The sequence below is a fragment of the Acanthochromis polyacanthus genome, chromosome 16 (assembly GCF_021347895.1).
Source record: "Acanthochromis polyacanthus isolate Apoly-LR-REF ecotype Palm Island chromosome 16, KAUST_Apoly_ChrSc, whole genome shotgun sequence".
Taxonomy (NCBI): Eukaryota; Metazoa; Chordata; class Actinopteri; family Pomacentridae; genus Acanthochromis; species Acanthochromis polyacanthus.
Window position 1 is genome coordinate 24,368,642 of NC_067128.1, and position 19,521 is coordinate 24,388,162.

Consider the following 19,521-nt stretch of genomic DNA (forward strand, 5'->3'; position numbering starts at 1 on the left):
ATAACACCAATCTGTACAGCCAATCTGTGCAGTAAAGCACTGAAATAGCGCTTTTCTTCCTCAGTGGTACTCAAAGTGCTTTCCAGTGTATTTCTCATTCACCCATTTACACACACATGGCAACAGAGCTGCCATGTAAGGTGCCTGCCTGTCATTGGGAGCAACTTCAGTTTCAGTGTTTTGCCCAAGGACACTCTGACATCTGGAGGGGCCAGAAATTTAATCTTCAACCTTGTGATTAGTGGAAAATGTGCTCTATTAATATTTTTGTGCCTTTTGTTTTCCAGGTTTTTTTCATCATTGCCTGCTGGACCTGTGAGAGTCAGAGAGGATGTTAATGATGATGATGATGATGAAGAAGAAGGGCTTGAAGGGGTCTTTGGCCATGGTGTCTCTTCTTCTGGTGTCAGCCAACTGTCTCCTGCTGCCATCAAGAGAGGATCTCAATCGTAAGTCTATAGAATGAAATGGGATTACTTAGTGATTTTCTTTATATGAGATTATTAGTGAAACTCAAAACCACAAGATATTGGCTTTACCTCGTATTTTGGTTGAACTGAACCCTTGAAATCATCCTATAGTCTCAGAAAGTAATAAAGCTTTTGGAGAACTATAGAAAAAGTACCTCAGGTGATTGTTAATGGAGATGTGAAAATGGTGATTTAGGAGACTGTGTGAGCGATAATAGGGCATATTGAGCAAATTAAACAAACTATCACAATAAATAATAACCAGAAATATTACATGTAACTCTCACAGTCTATTTGGAAAAAGATTCACTTTCATGGCAAAAGTGCAGAAACAAGTTGCAGAAGTTAACCAGCTGTCTATGTGGTTTGCAGAAATCTCCCTTCAGGGAGAAAAATATCTGGACAAACAGATCGAAAATGCTATTAATGGAGTGAAGGAGATGAAGAGTGTGATGCAGAAATCTTCAGAAGACCACAAGAAGTTTTTGGATGCCCTGGAGAAAACCAAGGAGCAGAAGGAGGTAATAATATTATTAAAGTGAGAATGAGAACAGTGCATTAATGCCATGTACTAAATGGTGCAACAGTGATCACAATGTGTGCAAACACAGAGATGGAGCCTTTTTTTGTCATAACTGAGGTATCTACAGATTGTAGGATCCTCGCTTTAATCTAGCAAATTCACCGTTAAATTTTAAATCCAGTGCTTTACTGGTTTTGCTGTAGGAAGCGATGCATACAGCTCAAAAGATGGAGGCTAAGCTGGCGCAGGAGGAGGAGGTTTGTAATGACACCATGATGGGGCTGTGGGAGGAGTGTAAGCCCTGTCTGAAGAGCACCTGTGTTAAATACTACTCCCGAACCTGCAGCAGTGGATCTGGAATGGTGGGACGCCAGGTCAGGCACTAAATAGGATACTGTGTACTGTGTTGCACTTGACTGTTGTCTGGATGGTAGCTGGTCAGTATTGTCCTTTATAGCTGATTAAATGTAGTTGATTACACATTCCTGTTGGTGATCTATAGGACACTCTTAAGATGAAATGATTTTCTTTTCTTAAATATGTGAGAATATGTTTCAGATGAGTATAGTATACCTCTTATCTATCTCCTGTCTTGCTATCCTGATATAATATGCTAATTAATAAACATGGTTTAATTTGAAATTAAACATGATCCTTGTGTCTGTAGCTGGAGGATGTGCTAAACAAAACATCTCCTTTCGCCATCTGGATCAACGGGGAGAAGATCGACGACCTGATGCAGGAAGGACAACGACAGAACAGAGAGTTCAAAGACCTGGAGGAAAAATATACAGAGATGGCCGATGGTGTGGATACTATATTCTCAGACAGTATGAAGGTACTGTTTATATGTCTATCAGTCATGAGTTTAATGCACAATTACCACAAAGTCTGTCATTGTGACCTTGTCATAAGATATTATATAGTTCAAGAGATTCTGAACCCTCATTGTATCTGTGGAACAGAATTCATTCAGGAAGTCCTTTAAGTTTGAAATTCCAATTCCAGTTTATTGTTCATGTACACACATGTGAATGTGTGCTCATGAACAAATTATGATTCAAAGTTAAGTAATTTTATGTTTGATCAGGCCTGGAGGCATTTTTAAATAGAGCACATAAGTCTTTTCACTGCAGTCATTTTGACTTTGTCCTGTTAGGAAAGGTGTAGGCATTATTAGTAACAGACAGAAGTGTAATGCACAAGAGATCTTTCTCACTGTGTCAACCGCACTTATTCTGTAGTTCCACTAAATGTCCCAGGAAGCCAGGACAGTGAACCACACTAACAAGACCTAATATAGATGGAGTGCAGCCATCGTGCCTCATGCCCAAGAGTCCTTGGGTAAGGCACTGAACCCCAAGCAAGCACCTTGCATAGCAGCCCCGGTACCATTGGTGTGTGAATGGGTGTAAGGGAAACATTGTAAAGTGCTTTGAGTACCACTAAGGTACCAAGGCGTTAAGTGTAGATCATTTACAAAACTCAGAATGAATATTCTGAGTATATCACCTTGCATAGCAGCCCCAGTGCCATTGTTGTGTGAATGGGTGTATGACAGACCTGGGCATCATATGGCCCAGGCCACATACAGTACCTTTGGTTGACTCTGACCCAGTGTAAGGTTAACTGGAAATAACAAAATAAACATACTTTCTAATTTCACCTCATTGATGGACTAAAGCAGCATTACTTTTATTCTGAAGTTGTTTTTCTTTTTAAATTTATGTACATAGAGACGTATTATGCATATCATGTAATTGAATTTTATCACAAGACGACTTTAGCCCTCAAAATGTCCACTCAGGCTAAAAAAAAAGAAAAAAAAAAAGGTAGATTTCGAATGTCGGATTTTCAACAAAAATTGGACAGCTAAGTATTTAGTTACTGAAGTTGGAGATAAAGCCGTTTTAAAGGGGAACTTTGTTTTTTTTCAACCTGGGGTCTGTTTTCATATGTCTTTTCATACATGTGAGTGATGGAGAAATGAATTTTCGACATAGCTCCAGTATTTAGCCAGGCAGGCAGCTTCGCAGCTCAGCTAGCGAAAAGTATGGGGCAACTTGCCCCCCCCGATCGCTATTTGTTGTGGTCTGTATCCAAATCTCAGGACGCTAGAAAGCAAATCTCGTTCTGAAATCGCGCGATTTTGGCGCAATCGCCAAGTAATGTGGAGGTTTTCGTTCACTTCTCATCTCTAGCATGTTGTGGGACACTCGTTGAGACTATCCGAGCCGATCAGTGTAGGGGGGAAAAAGCACATTGGGGCGGACTTTGACGCGGGGGGGGGCAAGTTGCCCCATACTTTTTGCTAGCTGAGCTGCTAGCTGAGCTGCGAAGCTGCCTGCCTGGCTAAATACTGCAGCTATGTCGAAAATTCATTTCTCCATCACTCACATGTATGAAAAGACATATGAAAACAGACCCCAGGTTGAAAAAAACCGAAGTTCCCCTTTAAGGACTACAATTTGAGTCGGCATTACCCGACGAAACACGGGGAGAAATACAAAAACTTGACTGATGCCGACAAAGCGCGAACATCGGAAGCTTTGCCAGCTAAGCTGCAAACGCAGCAAGGCTTTTTTACCAAGCTCCATACATCCAGGGATGCAGCAATCAAGACCAGCTTTGTGATATCTCAGTAAATAGCTAAAAACGAGGGGCGCGGGATGAGATAGACGTGTTTGAGTGAGGCTCCGCTCCCTCATACAAGTTTAACAATTTAAAAATACAATTAAAGAGGAGAACTGTTAAAAGGCTGGATAGCAACAGTCGGAGACACATAACTGAACGATGGGCAAAACTAACAAAACCAAAGGAACCGAAAGACAGCAACAAGCCGACGACGCCAACAGTAAGGCTAACGCTGGCGGCAGCCACATGGAAGCTAGCCCGGAGCACACAGATACTACGCCATCGAGTGAGACGCCAACTGCTACAGACATCATGTCTGCAATCACCCGGCTGAGTCAGAATGTCGACACAAGGTTTGACAAACTCCAATTATCTCTCGCGGACTTGAAACAAACAATGGAAGATGTCGAGGAGAGAGTGACTTCTAATGAGAGCGGACTGAACGAGCACGAGTCCCGAATCAAAGCCTTGGTAGACAGGTGCGCAAGATGGGAGGACGGAGCCCAGTCACTCGGCGAGAGACTGGATGATTTGGTCTCACGGTCCAGGAGGCAAAACATCCGCATAGCTGGAGTCAAAGAGGGATTGGAAAAAGGTAACCCCACAGACTTTGTTGCTAAACTCATCCCGAAGCTGCTGGGAGAAGAACACTTCGGCAACAAACCTGTCAAAGTTGACCATGCCCACGGGATCCGCGGCAGGGCAGCTGCAGCTGACGGTCCTCCTCGCCAAATCATCACACGGATCCATTACGATCCGGTTAAGGAGCATATTCTGAAACTTTCTTCACAAAAGTTTCCCCTACAATACGAGGGCACACGACTTTACATTTTTCCGGACCTGGGTCCAGCGGTAATGAAGCAACGGTAGCGATTCGACAGCATCAGAGCCAGATGCAGAGCAGCGGAGCTGAGATGCGGCTTCAGATACCCAGCGACGTTTGTGGTGTCGGTCGGTTCAGATAGACGCTCATTCAACAACCCGAAGGATGCTGAGAGGTTCCTAGATGACAACAAAATACCACGGCAGACGGATGCCCCAGCTAAAGTCACAGGGAACGGCTGATCCATGCACAGTCCACGTCTGACTACAGCTACGGTGTCCCAACGCACATGGATAGTTTGTTTTTCTCACGGTAACGAGGGGGCGGGTGCGGACACGGGTTAGTATGGACGGTTACGAGCCTAGCAGGATAGATCCAGGAGATGTTCGTTCTCAGAGGGGAGGGAAGGAGAGACAGAAGACCCCGGAGGACACCGTTCTTTATGGTTTGGTTCTATTTTTGTTTATGTTGTTATGCAGCAGCATAGATGTTGTGATACTACAATGGCAGAGTCCTTACAGCACAAATGGGTGTAATCTATGTTTATATATTTATAAATATGTTTGATCATCATGTTTTCAAATAATGGTGATATTGCAAGAATTGTGAGCTGGAATGTCAGAGGCTTAAATCATCCAGTTAAGAGAGGGAAGATACTGGCACATTTGAAAAGCTTAAATGCAGATGTCATTTATCTACAGGAGACACACATTAAAAATACAGCTAAACAAAAACTACGCATGGGCTGGGGATCACAGGTATTCCAATCAAATTTCGGGGCAAGAGCCAGAGGAGTAGCCATTATTATTAAGAATAACATATCATTTGACCACAGATATACAATCGGAGACCCCAATGGTAGATTTTTAATTGTATCAGGAACGCTCAATGGTATTACTGTAACTTTGATAAATATTTATGGTCCAAACTTCGATGATCCATCATTTTTTCAAACAGTTTTGAATAGGATTCCAGATATCAGTGACACAAACATTATAATGGGGGGCGACTTCAACTGTATAATTGATACTTCTTTAGATAAACAGTCGCAGAAGGTACCAGCAAAGAATAAATCCAGTCAGGTCCTAAAAAACATAATGCACAGTCTAAATCTTGTTGATATTTGGAGACTGCGTAACCCCGCCACCAGGGCCTATTCTTTTTTTTCCCCAGTACATAACTCCTACTCAAGGATTGACTTCATGTTGTTAGACTCAAAATTGATTCCCAACGTTGTAACCTCGCACTACCATAATATTTTGGTAAGTGACCATGCTCCAGTGTCCCTTGATATTAGATTTAAACACTGTAAGAGCACTTATTTTTGGAGATTTGATAACACCATCTTAAAAGATAAAAGCTTCTTGAAATATATGTCAGAAAGGCTGCCAGAAATTATAGCAACAAATGACACAGGAGATGTCGATGATTCGACATTATGGGAGGCTATCAAGGCAGTGCTCAGAGGCAATATCATTTCTTATATGGCAAATAGGAAAAAACAGTCGAAATAAAGATTAGTGGAATTGGATGAGTCCATCACCGAGTTAGAAAATTCATACCGAGTCTCGTCAGACCCCAACACCCTGAATTCAATAATCTCCCTGAGACAAGAACATAATACAATTTTATCCTCACAGGTTAATAAGCAGTTAAATAGAATCAAACAGATGCAATTCGAGATAGGTGACAAACCCCAGAAATTATTAGCACGTCAACTGAGGCACATTCAAGCCTCGCAGGCTATACACAGAATAAGATCAGGTTCGGGAACTATTCTCACAGACCCTAAAGAAATAAACACACATTTTATGGAATTTTATTCAAAATTATATAAGTCAAGTGGTGGACATGACACTGACAAAATTAAATCATTTCTTTCCCAACTAAACCTGCCTCAACTTAGCCCTGAGGCTGTAGTTCTGCTTGATAAGGAAATTTCTATAGAAGAGCTTATACAAGCAATTAAGGAATCTCCAAATAACAAAACACCTGGGCCGGATGGGTTCACAACAGAATTTTATAAGTGCTTCTATAAGGAATTAGCCCCGCTCCTGCTGCGTATGATTAAGCATGCTGCAGCAAAGGCCAGGTTACCTCAAACACTGTATAGAGCAAACATCTCACTAATTTTAAAAAAGAACAGGGATGCGTTGGAAGCCTCATCTTATAGGCCAGTGTCACTGATTCTAAACGAAACAAAACTGATCAGCAAAATCCTGGCAAATCGCTTAAAAACACATATTCATACGATTGTGCATCCTGATCAAACAGGTTTTATTCCTAATAGGCATATTTATTTTAACTTAAGGCGTCTATTCAACATTCTGTATACTAGGCATAATACAGGAACAGTTGTAATATCAGTTGATGCTCAAAAGGCCTTTGACCAGGTCGAGTGGCCATACATGTATGAGACCCTAAATGCATTTGGCTTTGGTAAAGTATTTATAGACTGGATACGGATTTTATATGCTCATCCTACTGCAAGTGTTATTACAAACAAGGATGTCTCTTCTGAATTCCCATTGCGTCGTGGAACTAGACAGGGGGATCCCACCTCCCCCTACCTTTTTGATTTGATCATAGAAACGCTAGCTACAAAAATACGTCAGCACCCCAGGATATCACCTGTCTCTATTAAAGGGCAAAAACACCACATGTCGCTTTACGCGGATGACATATTATTGTATGTGTCTAACCCAAAAGAGTCAATTTCATCAATTATGGAGGTATTTGATTATTTTGGCTCCCTTTCAGGCTTTCAAATTAACTGGGAAAAAAGTGAATTAATGCCAATACATCTAAATCATAACAGTACCACACTGAATTCTGTTCCCTTTAAAATCGCCACGGACAGGTTCACCTACCTAGGGGTGTCTGTCACTAGGAAACCTGGTCTGCTACTTGAGGAAAATTGGAATTTAAAGATGAAACAACTGAAGCAGAATATTGATTTCTGGAAGACCCTCCCACTATCATTGGTAGGGAGAATTAATGCTATTAAAATGGTAGTTCTCCCACGTTTCCTATATATTTTCCAATCAATACCATCCTTTATTCCACAAGTATATTTCAGGAGGCTGGACTCAATAGTGACTCCTTTTCTCTGGCAAAACAAAGTAGCATGTATAAACAAAAAACATCTCTGTAAATTAAAACAGGAGGGAGGCTTCGGTCTACCAAACTTCAAATGTTTCTATTGGGCAGCACATCTAAATATTCTGGCTTTTTGGAGGAACTCAAACTTTACTGAGGGTACAACCAGTCCATTCCCTGCCTGGCTTTCTTTAGAGAAAGCAGCATGTGAAGGGACTTCTCTCTTAGCCCTATTGAACAGCCCCATCAAAATTAGTAAATCACTGTACAAAGGTAACTTCACGATACACAATTCGGTAAAAATTTGGAATCAGATCAAATTACATTTGAAGGCCCCAAATATGTACAGTGATACACCGATTTGTAACAATCACGCTTTCAAGCCCTCTGCTGGAGACCCAGTGTTTGCTCGATGGAGGGAGAAGGGAATGGGGTCCTTGGGCGATTTATACCAGAGGGGGCATCTGATGTCTTTTGAGCAACTGAAAGCTAAGTATAACCTGCCAGCCTCGCATTTCTTTCGCTATTTGCAGATCAGAAATTTTATAAAGGCCCATGTATCAACGCTATCAGACATCCCACGACACCACGCACTTGAAAGAATAATTCAAATCACACCAGGTAAAAAAGGAGCAATATCAAATTTTTACCAGATACTCTTCAACCAGATTGAAACGAGTACAGAAAAGCAAAGGTTGGAATGGGAATCTGAACTGGGAGTGCCTCTTTCCACAGAATACTGGGACACATGTCTTTCAAATATTCATCTATGCTCAATCAATGTTAGGCATAAATTAATTCAGTTTCAAATAATACATAGATTACACTACTCAAATATAAAAGTTAACAAGATGTATCCTAATGTATCAGCCTTGTGTGACAAATGCAAGAATCAGGATGGAACACTCACTCATCAGCTCTGGACGTGCCCCAGTCTCCACTCATTCTGGTCTTCAATATTCGATTTTTACTCAAAGGCATTTAAAAGGTTGTGTGAACCCTGCCCCCTGGTGGCCATTTTGGGATCAGCGGGTGGCTCAACTCACTATTCTAACAGTAGTAAGTCTTTACAACAGTCTTTATGTTTCGGTGCCATTTTGGCTAAAAGACTTATTTTAAGATACTGGAAGTCAGACAAAGTACCTTCAATTGAAATGTGGCTAAGGGAGCTCAGTGAAACCCTGTGCATGGAGAAATTCAGATACAAAAATGCAGGCAGACGGGCAATCTTTGATAAAGTATGGGAGCCTGTATTAAAGTACCTGAAGGAATCGAGTGAGGTCAATGTTACAATATGAATGTCTTCTCAGGATAACTCTGTCATGATGCTGGTTGTAAAAAGGTCCTTTTCCCTGTCATATGGTATTGATTTCATCTGTCGTTAGTGTACAGCTTCTGTTTAGTGTATGCTACCATCATTGTTCCATAAACTTCAGCTCAGGCTTACACTGTTTTTTTGTTGTTGCTTGCCATAGAACCCACGCTGTGTAGAAATCTGCCATTTTGTCATATCTAATCTATTTAAGTTTGATGTTGCTGCTGTTTTTTTTGTTTTTTTCTCTCTTCTATTTTTTTGTTTGTCTGTTTTTTTGTTGTTGTTTCTGTTTCTTTTTTCTTCTTTTTGCATTATATTTTATTTTAGTATATTATAAAATATATAAAACTATGATTGTTTTGTAAGAGACTTGTATTCTATCCAATGTACAATTGGCAATAAAAAAATATATATATAAAAAAATAAAAATAGCTAAAAACAGCAAGCCATTCTCGGAGGGGGAGTTTGTGAAAGAGTGCTTGGTAGACTCTACAGCACTAATATGCCCTGAAAAAAAGCCGCATTCGAGCAAGTTCCGCTGTCCAGGCGAACCGTGATGAGAAGGATTGAGGACATTGCAGGGAATCTGGAGCTACAGCTGCAAAGTGAAGTGCCCAGTTTTGACTTTTTCTCCTTGGCTTTGGACGAGAGCTGTGATGTCCGCGACACAGCCCAGCGACTAGTATTTATCCGTGGGATAACACCGGACTTCAAGATTACAGAGGAGCTGGCAGCGATGCGGTCATTAAAAGGGACGACGACAGGGAGCAATCTCTTCACGGAGGTAAATGTGTGTATCGACAAGCTGGGACTGAAATGGGACAGACTGGCTGGTGTCACCACAGATGGTTGTCCAAATATTACAGGAAAAAATGTCGAACTTTTAAAACGTATGCAGGACAAAATGACTGAAATTGACCCAGATCAGAAATTGGTATTTTTACATTGTATTACACACCAATGTGTGTTGTGCAAATCAGTGCTAAAAATTAACCATGTTATTGATGTTGTTACTAAAGTAGTAAACTTCATCAGGGCATGGGCATTGAATCACAGACAGTTTGTAACACTTCTGGAAGAGCATGAGACTGAGCATAGTGACATTGGCTACCACACTTCTGTCAGATGGCTCAGCCTGGGCAAAGCGCTAAAAAGAGTATGGGACCTGAAAGCACAGATTCGAGAGTTTTGTGTTTAAATAAAACTAATCTATCTACCTGATCCCTAGTCTTCATGTGGGTCAGCGGTGGGATATTTAAACACCAAGCCCAGTAGTCCAGTTAGGCCCCCAGCGAGCTGGTTACCCACCTGATAACTCTAGAGGTATACCCGAGACAACTGCTCTAGCCGCACCCCACACAAAAATCACAAACGAAAAAACAAACCAATGAGCCCAGATGGAACACGTTGCTATGCCTACAGGGAAACTCCACAACATTGAAAAATATCACAGTAGAGGACCATACAATCCCTGCTGATAGCTCAGGCCTGCACAAAAATTATCTCACAACTAAATGCAGGACCAGCCCCACCTAATTGAAACAGCCACCAAACAAAACCATCAAAGCAACATTTTAACAAAAATGCATCTTCCGCCCAGGACACACTCAATACAAACTGCAGCCCAAATTCAATCCAAACCTCACAAAACTCTCCAACAGTGACAAAACAATCGAATTAAGGTGGATGAGCCCCCACTCGTCATAAACCGGCTACACGGCCATGACAAACAAAGGGAAGATGCACACAAAACAATTATGACCAAGACTTTTATTAAATAGCAAAAGATTAACTTAAACTAAATGTGATGAGTCATCAGTAAAATCAGTAGTGTAGGTGAGTGCATGAGTGGAAAGATGGTGTATGCAGTGCTGAACGGTGCAAAAAAGCAAATCATACCAACGCAAAGCAACTGGCCATCTCAGGAGAGAGCCAGAATGATCACCAGGAAGGCTTTATAAAGGCCCTGACACACACCGGGCCCAGGTGTGGCCAATGGCTGATTATCGGGCACACCTACTCCTCCACTACCTGCAGGGAGAGGACCACACACACACAACTACAGGCAGGATAGGGGAAGGGTCGTCACAGAGACGAAAGGCAAAGACATCCCAGAGCTTTCAGATGAGAACTGAATGGCAGATTTTGCATTTGCTGTTGATGTGACTGCACTGATGAACGAACTGAACACCAAGCTGCAAGGCAAGGGCCTTTTTGTTCATGAAATGCACACCCTGGTGAAGGCTTTCATGAGAAAGATAGTTTCTTCAAGACAACTGGAGAGCAACACTCTCACTCACATGCAAACCCTGAAGGAAGTCACACCATCAGCTGATCACCTCTGCAGGTACTCAGCCACACTAGGAGCATTGCATGGTGAGTTTTCAAGGCGATTTGAGGATCTCAGAACAATGGAGGATGAAATGCACATGATTTCCTCTCCCTTTACCTGCCGTGTGGAAAATGCACCCAGTGATGTTCAGCTGGAACTCACTGACCTGCAGTCTGATGTAGTACTGGCAGATCACTTTAAGTCAGGATCTCTGCTGGATTTCTACTCTTCTCTCAAGGAGGAGAACTTTCCAAACTTTTAGGAGACATGCTCAGAAGATGTTTGTTCTCTTTGGCTCTACCTACATTTGTGAACAAACATTTTCAATGATGAAGTTTACAAAATGTAGATAGAGATCCTCTCTCACTGATGATCATCTGTCAGCTGTGCTTCACATCTCAACTTCAGACATTCAACCTGACTTTGATGCACTCGTTAAAGCCCAGCAGAGATTAGATTTCTCTCACTGAACAAGAGAAAAGAATTTAAAAACACCAAATGAGGTAGTTAGTGTCACGGATTTAGAGACAGGACCCGAGCAGAGAACCACACTACCAAGGCAGGGATAGATGAAAAGGAGTTTATTGTAGGGAGAAGGGGTGGTGGTGAGGATGAGACCACAAATGTAGGCATGTTAAGGCACCAGATAGCAGTGAACTGGGACACTTTATTTAGAAGCCTCTTTCTCAAAATCACAGTTCAGTGACAGTTCAATATGTTGTTTCTTGCTTAATGTTTGGAGCACAAAGACAATATTGTGATGCCTTTAAAATGCTCAGAACCTTTACACAACTTTTCAACAGTATATGAAACTGAAATTGTGTTTTGGATTGAATGTGACTGAAAATGTTCACTAATATGAGTCACAAATAGTAAAAAATGTTAACATTTTGTCTTCCAATGTTTTGAGAAACTTGAGTGAATAAATTACATTTTTTTTGTAAGGCAACCTCACTTGCTCATTGCATAACTTTAACATATACTCTTGCCAGCTTGTCAAAACAATGCTATTTAATAAGAATAAATAATAATACCTTTAATTTATAATGCACTTTACATATAAAATCTCTGAGTGCTACAAAAACATTGAAACAAACATATCAGAAACACGTTAAAACTTAAATAAGAACGTCTTTAGCCCTTTCTTGAATGACTCCAGGGACTGTGGGGCCCTCAAGGGTGGTGGTAATGCATTCCACAGTTCAGGAGCAGCTGTCTTGAATGCTCTGTCACCCATTGTTCTCAGGTTGGATGAAGGAGTGAACAGAAGGTTGGTATTGGTGGACCAGAGTTGTCTGAAGATGGAGTGGAGGATTAAGAGTTCTGAAAGCTAGTCCGGGGCATGTTCATGGATGCACTGATAGGCAAGCAGACAGACTTTGTATTGGATGCGTTTTGAGATTGGAAGACAGTGAAGGTTATGGAGAACAGGTGTAATGTGGGCGTGTTTGGACGTCCTCGTCAGGATCCTGGCGGCGGTGTTTTGCACATGTTGAAGCTTTTGGAGGCTTTTTGCCGGGATCCTGACGAGGAGGGCGTTGCAATAGTCCAGCCTGGAGGAGACAAAGGCATGAACCAGCTTCTCAGCGTCGGAAGGGGAGAGAGTAGGACAGAGTTTGGAAATGTTTTTTAAATGAAAAAAAATGAGATTTTACAGAGATTTTGTATATGGTGTTCAAATGACAAATGTGGGTCAAAGATGACTCCCAGATTTCTGACAGAGGAAGAGAGAGGAATGGCAAAATCAGAGAGTGAGACAGCAGAGATGGGAGAGGATTTGAGGTGGTGAGGGGTACCAATGAGGATGGCTTCAGTCTTAGAAGCATTCAGTTGCAGGAAGTTTTCTGCTAACCATGCCTTTGTCTCCTCCAGGCAGGCCATCAGGGCTGAGGGTGCTGAAGTGGAATTGAGGTCAGTGTGCAGGTAGAGCTGAGTGTCATCGGCATAGCAATGAAAGGACATTCCATGCTTGCCGGTGATGTGGCCCAGGGGGAGCATGTAGATGTTGAAAAGGGTGTGGCCAAGGACAGACCCCTGAGGGACCCCACAGGTGACAAAGTGGGGTCTTGACTTGGCATCCCCCAGGACCACATACTCAGCTTTACCTGCCAGGAATTATTTGAACCAATTTAGCACAGTGCCAGACAGACCAATATTGTATTGCAGTCGGTGGAGAAGGATGTTGTGATCAACTGTATCAAAGCAGCTGTTAAGTCCAGAAGAATGAGAAGTGATGGAGGGCCCTGGTCAGAGGCCACCAAAAGGTCATTGGGGACTCTGACCAGGGCTGTCTCTGTACTGTGGGCCAAACGGAAACGAGACTGTAATTTCTCGTATAGTGAGTATGTGGATAAGTGAACGTGGAGCTGGCCAGCTAAAACCTTCTCCAGAACCTTCGAAAGGAATGGAAGGTTTGAGATAGGTCTGTAGCTGGCCAGGTCTTCAGGGTTAAGGTTGTGTTTTTTGAGATGTGGTTTGATCAGAGCCATTTTGAAAGTAGATGGGACATGACCAGAGTGGAGTAAACTGTTTATAATTGTGGTAATAAGGGGGCTGAGTACTGAGGTGTTGCATTTGATCAGAGAAGTAGGGAGTGGGTCTAAAGCACAGGTTTATGGTTTAATTTTATGAAGCAATGATTCAATCTCCTGCACCTCCACCTCCACAAAGTCTGCAAAGTTGTGGTCAGGAGTAACAGATGCTACGGGCATGCAGGCTGTTAGAGCAAGAGGCCCACGAATGTTGTCCACTTTGCGTGAGAAAAAGTCACAGAATTTATTGCACTGATCCTCTGTTGCATGAATAACTGACGATGTTCTGGGTTTAAGGAGATGGTTTATGGTAGTGAAGAGTTGTTTTTAGTTTCCTGAGTTTTTATTGATTATATTGGAGTAGTAGACAGATTTGGCTTCAGATAACAGGCTGGAATAGTGCTTCTGATGTTCCCTATATGCAATTTTATGCACAGTAAGGCCAGATTTCACAAAGCATCTTTCTAGAATCCGTCCAGCTGTTTTTACTTTCCTCAGTTCTGGAGTAAGCCATGGAGCTGAGTGAAGGTAAGTGACGGTTCTTGATCTTATGGGAGCATGATTGTCCAAAAGACTGTGCAAGTTGGTGTTATAATACTGCACAGCTTCTTCAGTGGAAAGGAAGTCTGTAGACAGTTCTTTGAGATCGGTGGACAGGGCAGTGTGATCGATTTTATATAAAATCCTAAAGCAGATTTGTCGCTTGCTTTTATCAGGTAGTAAGGATGTTGGTAGTTCCATTAACACAGCACGGTGATCTGACACACCCATGTCAAACACCTGGAGGCACTCCAGATTTCCCACCCGACTTCACCCCATTCAGGGGAGAAGGGCAGAGGATGGTAGAGTCCACCCCATGTTCCACTCCAGGAATTTCAGCAAACCTCCTCCTCACCACGGCTTCAATTGGTCCATAGCCGTCGGTGTTTCGATGACGTGTTGAGTGTGTGCCACTCCAAGCAGGGAACCGGGACCAGAGCGATTGTATGAACTCTCCGCCGTTTCTGGAATAAATATATCCACGACGGGACCCTCGATGTACATAGCAGGATCGGCAAAGGATTCCCAATTGCTTGATGACAGCAGAGTCGACCGAGGCAGAAGCAAGAGTGTTCAAGGCGAGGAGCCATGCCGGCAATTACCTGAGCATGTTGCCGCCGAAAGAAGATGGCTAATGCTGTGCTTAGCTGGTGTCCCCCAGTGATCGTGTTTTCCAGAGGATTGGCTACGGCGAGGTCACTTTTGTTTCACTAGCAATAGGACAGAGGATTCAGTAGCAGGGCCCTCAGACTGTTAACAGGGGTTCTAAGTCCTTCTCAGTCGATGTTTGAAACCAGTAGCAAAGGTAGGAGAAACTTGGTCCCTAGTCGCTTAGGCCATTACTTAAAAGTCATTGCATACTTAAGAACTTAAAAACAATTTAAAACATTAAAAAGCTGCGTATTTTCAGCAGATTTTAGCAGTTTTGGGGGAGGGGGCGGGGGAGTGGCGACAGTCACGCCAGCGTCCTCTTCTTATTTACTGCTTTTTATAAAGAAATACAATAAATATTAAGCAGAATTGAGTTCAGCCTTTTGGCCCAGCCCTCCACAATATTTTCTGTTTCTTATGTGGCTACCACCCGGCTACCACCATGCACAATATCACCTGATTTTACTGTACAATTTTGAAGAAAATTGAAGTCACAGTATGCTGAAATTATTGTCTATGTCCATAATTGCTGATTTTGACTGTCCATATCTCCAAATCCTTAGGCAGTAAAGATCTGTCAGTGTGGCCTTGTCAGTGGTCATCCCAGCTACCACCATGCACAATGTCACCTGATTTTACTGTAGAATTTTAGAGAAAATTAATGTCAAAGTATGCTGCAATTTCAATCGCCAATGTTCATAATTGCATAATTGCTGATTTTGACTGTCCATATCTCCCAATCTTGAGGCAGTGACAAAGATCTGTCACTGTGGCCTTGTCAGGGGATGACTCTTGTTGGCAGAGACTAACTTCTTTTCATTTTGTATTGTTTTCCCTGAAGATGACTGAGATTCAGTGGCGGCTGGTGAAAAATATTCTAGGTGGGGCTGTGCTATATCAAGTCAGTTTCAGTAACCATCCCAATACAACTGAACAGAAATGGCAGGATAAGATAAGATAAGATAAGATAGACTTTATTAATCTCACAAAGGAGAAATTTAACGTTACAGGGCTCTTTGAAACAAAAAACAGAGGAGTGCAAAAAGTCACGAAAGTGCAAGAACAAGATAATAAATATTGCACATAATAACAACTACACAGTAGTGTTATATAGTCTGATGGCAGTGGGGATGAAGGACCTGCGGTAGCGCTCCTTCTTGCACTGAGGGTGTCTGAGTCTCGTGCTAAAGGAGCTGCTCAGCTCCACTACGGTCCGGTGCAGTGGGTGGGAGCTGTTGTCCATGATGGATGAGAGCTTGATCAACATCCTCCTCTCACCCACATCCATCACAGAGTCCAGTGGGCAGCCCAGGACAGAGCTGGCCCTCTTGGTCAGCTTGTTCAGTCTCTTCATGTCCCGCTCTGTGCTGCCCGGGGCCCAGCAGACGACAGCGTAGAGGAAAGCAGAGGCTACCACAGTGTCATAAAAAGTCCTTAGTAGAGGACTGCACACTCCGAAAGACCTCAGCCTGCTCAGAAGGTGGAGGCGACTCTGGCCCTTCTTGTACAGAGCATCAGTGTTGTGGGACCAGTCCAGTTTATTGTTGAGGTGAACACCCAGGTACTTGATATCAGTGCTCTGTGAAATAATAATTATTTAATGCCAATATTAATAACTTGAGGCATTTTTGCACAAAACATGCACAACATATTGCGTAACCACAATTTTGGCAATAAATTATATATACAGCTGAGCACATGAAACAGTGCATTAGTCTTGAATTGACAACTCAAGTATTATGTTAAGTGTTAAGTACAGTCAACAAAAATAGAAATGCAACACTTTTGTTTTTGCTCCCATTTTTTATGAGATCAACTCAAAGATCTAAAACTTTTTCCACATACACAATATCACCATTTCTCTCAAATATTGTTCACAAATCTGTCTAAATCTGTGATAGTGAGTACTTCTCCTTTGCTGAGATAATCCATCACACCTCACAGGTGTGCCATATCAAGATGCTGATTAGACACCATGATTAGTGCACAGGTGTGCCTTAAACTGCCCACAATAAAAGGCCACTCTGAAATGTGCAGTTTTATCACACAGCACAATGCCACAGATGTGGCAAGATTTGAGGGAGCGTGCAATTGGCATGCTGACAGCAGGAATGTCAACCAGAGCTGTTGCTTGTTTATTGAATGTTCATTTCTCTACCATAAGCCATCTTCAAAGACATTTCAGAGAATTTGGCAATACATCCAACCAGCCTCACAACCGCAGACCACGTGTAACCACACCAGCCCAGCACCTCCACATCCAGCACGTTCACCTCCAAGATCGTCTGAGACCAGCCACTCGGATAGCTGCTGAAACAATCGGTTTGCATAACCAAAGAATTTCTGCACAAACTGTCAGAAACCGTCTCAGGGAAACTCATTTGCATGCTCGTCGTCCTCATCGGGGTCTCGACCTGACTCCAGTTCGTTGTCGTAACCGACTTGAGTGGGCAAATGCTCACATTCAATGGCGTCTGGCACGTTGGAGAGGTCTTCTCTTCACGGATGAATCTCGGTTTACACTGTTCAGGGCAGATGGCAGACAGCGTGTGTGGCGTCATATGGGTGAGCGGTTTTCTGATGTCAATGTTGTGTATCGAGTGGCCCATGGTAGCGGTGGGGTTATGGTATGGGCAGGCGTCTGTTATGGACGAAGAACACAGGTGCATTTTATTGATGGCGTTTTGAATGCACAGAGATACCGTGACAAGATCCTGAGGCCCATTGTTGTGCCATACATCCAAGAACATCACTTCATGTTGCAGCAGGATAATGCACGGTCCTATGTTGCAAGGATCTGTACACAATTCTTGGAAGCTGAAAACGTCCCAGTTCTTGCATGGCCAGCATACTCACCGGACATGTCACCCATTGAGCATGTTTGGGATGCTCTGGATCGCCGTATACCACAGCGTGTACCAGTTCCCGCCAATATCCAGCAACTTCGCACAGCCATTGAAGAGGAGTGGACCCCCTCAATAAAACAAAACTGCACCTTTCAGAGTGGCCTTTTATTGTGGGCAGTCTAAGGCACACCTGTGCACTAATCAAGGTGTCTAATCAGCATCTTTTTTTTTTTTGTAATTCACTTTTTATTGCTTTTTTTTTAAAAACTTATTCTTTATTTCAATTCTGCAGTGCAAGCTCCATCATACAAGTACAACAAACTAGCACAGTAGTGTGGCAAATTAGCTATAGTACTCCTTATTTCAGGACCATACAGTTTTTGACATTACAAGACAACATACACTTTTTTTTCCAAATAGATACTATTCTGTTGAAGATATATTTGTTTATTAGAGCCCATTTATCTTTAAATATGTCACTTTTCATTTGTAATCTTGCAGTTATCTGCTCCATATGATACACCTCTTTTAACTTGTTTTTCCATTGTGTAATAGTGGGGGGCTGAGGATTGAGCCAGGAGACCGTAATCATTTTCTTTGCAATCAAAAGTAATGTTTTTAATAGAGTTCTATTACAATTTGGTATAAAATTAGTTGGGAAAATTCCTAAAATCACAAAACTTGGTTCTAGTGAAATTTTGACATCTAAACATTTTTCAGTTTCGCCCTGAATATCTTTCCAGTATTTTGCCGTTAAAGTACGCCGGCCCGCGGGCGGGCCGTTTTTATATCGGTATACGCTTTTTTTAAAATAGAAGGACACTGCAAACACAATTATACAAACACTATACACACATAGAAAGCTGAGATTCTCATGAATCCGCCGGTATAAACCACTTTCAGATGTCATTACCACAGCGGGTAATATAAACACATTTATCCAACAAACAACAAGTCATGTAAACGTGCACAGCTCACCTGTCGACGCAGTTTGGACGCTCGTTTCTGGTCATAAAAGAAGATAATCCACAAAAACCGGCCAGAACCCAAGCTTAGCCATCCAGAGGAAACAATCCAGTATAATACTTTGGCCAAACCATGTCTCGAAATAAGTAAAAAATCCAGAAAACGATCGGCTCCGTGCGCGTGCACGCGGCGCGTGGTGGCGCTGTGCGTTTCATATTCACTGCATCTTTCTATTATAACTTTATCATACACGGTCGTATTCCCTTTGTTCGCGATTCAAAATGGATACTGGAGCCTTCTCTACCGCTTCAAACCGAACTTCAACCAATCAGGTGACTCGTTTCCGCCTACTTCGGCGATATAGCCAACCATGGCCGAGTCTGACAGATATCGATTACATCACTTGATTGACTTGTTTCTCAGCAAATCACGCCGGAGGAAACGTTAGATTGACAGGCCTGGTAGCCAATGAGCTTGCTGAATGGCTTGAATATAAATCCCGCCTCTGCCAGCGGCTTTATATGATATTTCATTCGTGAGCTCCGGGCTCCACCTGCTGTTTCTCTGTATTCCTCTCAATCTGTGTGTGTGATCGACACTGAAGCCTATCTGAAGTGATTTTTTTGAGTTCTTTATGAGTTTTTGGAATGAAAATAATGTGAAAATGAAGTGAAAATGAATTTATACCATTCTGTAGAGAGTGTGCACAGTGTATAAAGATTGTATCCAACATTGACAGGGGCGGAGCATATCAGTACAAATACATGTGTGAAACACTCATTTCTTGTAGT

At 42.3% G+C, this 19,521-nt stretch overlaps 1 protein-coding gene across 2 annotated transcripts in view; it reads left to right on the plus strand.

The window, feature by feature from the left end:
* Positions 1 to 256: 256 nt before the first annotated feature.
* clu (clusterin) overlaps positions 257 to 19,521 on the plus strand; it is a 54,282-nt gene continuing 35,017 nt past the window's right edge. The window contains exons 1-4 of one of the 2 annotated variants that reach the window (XM_051960921.1): positions 257 to 449; positions 843 to 991; positions 1,197 to 1,367; positions 1,661 to 1,831. In XM_051960921.1, coding sequence (XP_051816881.1) covers positions 332 to 449; positions 843 to 991; positions 1,197 to 1,367; positions 1,661 to 1,831 — 609 coding nt within the window. In that variant the 5' untranslated portion in view covers positions 257 to 331. The remainder of the gene's footprint in view (positions 450 to 842; positions 992 to 1,196; positions 1,368 to 1,660; positions 1,832 to 19,521) is intronic. The other variant, XM_051960922.1, reaches the window with a different exon arrangement.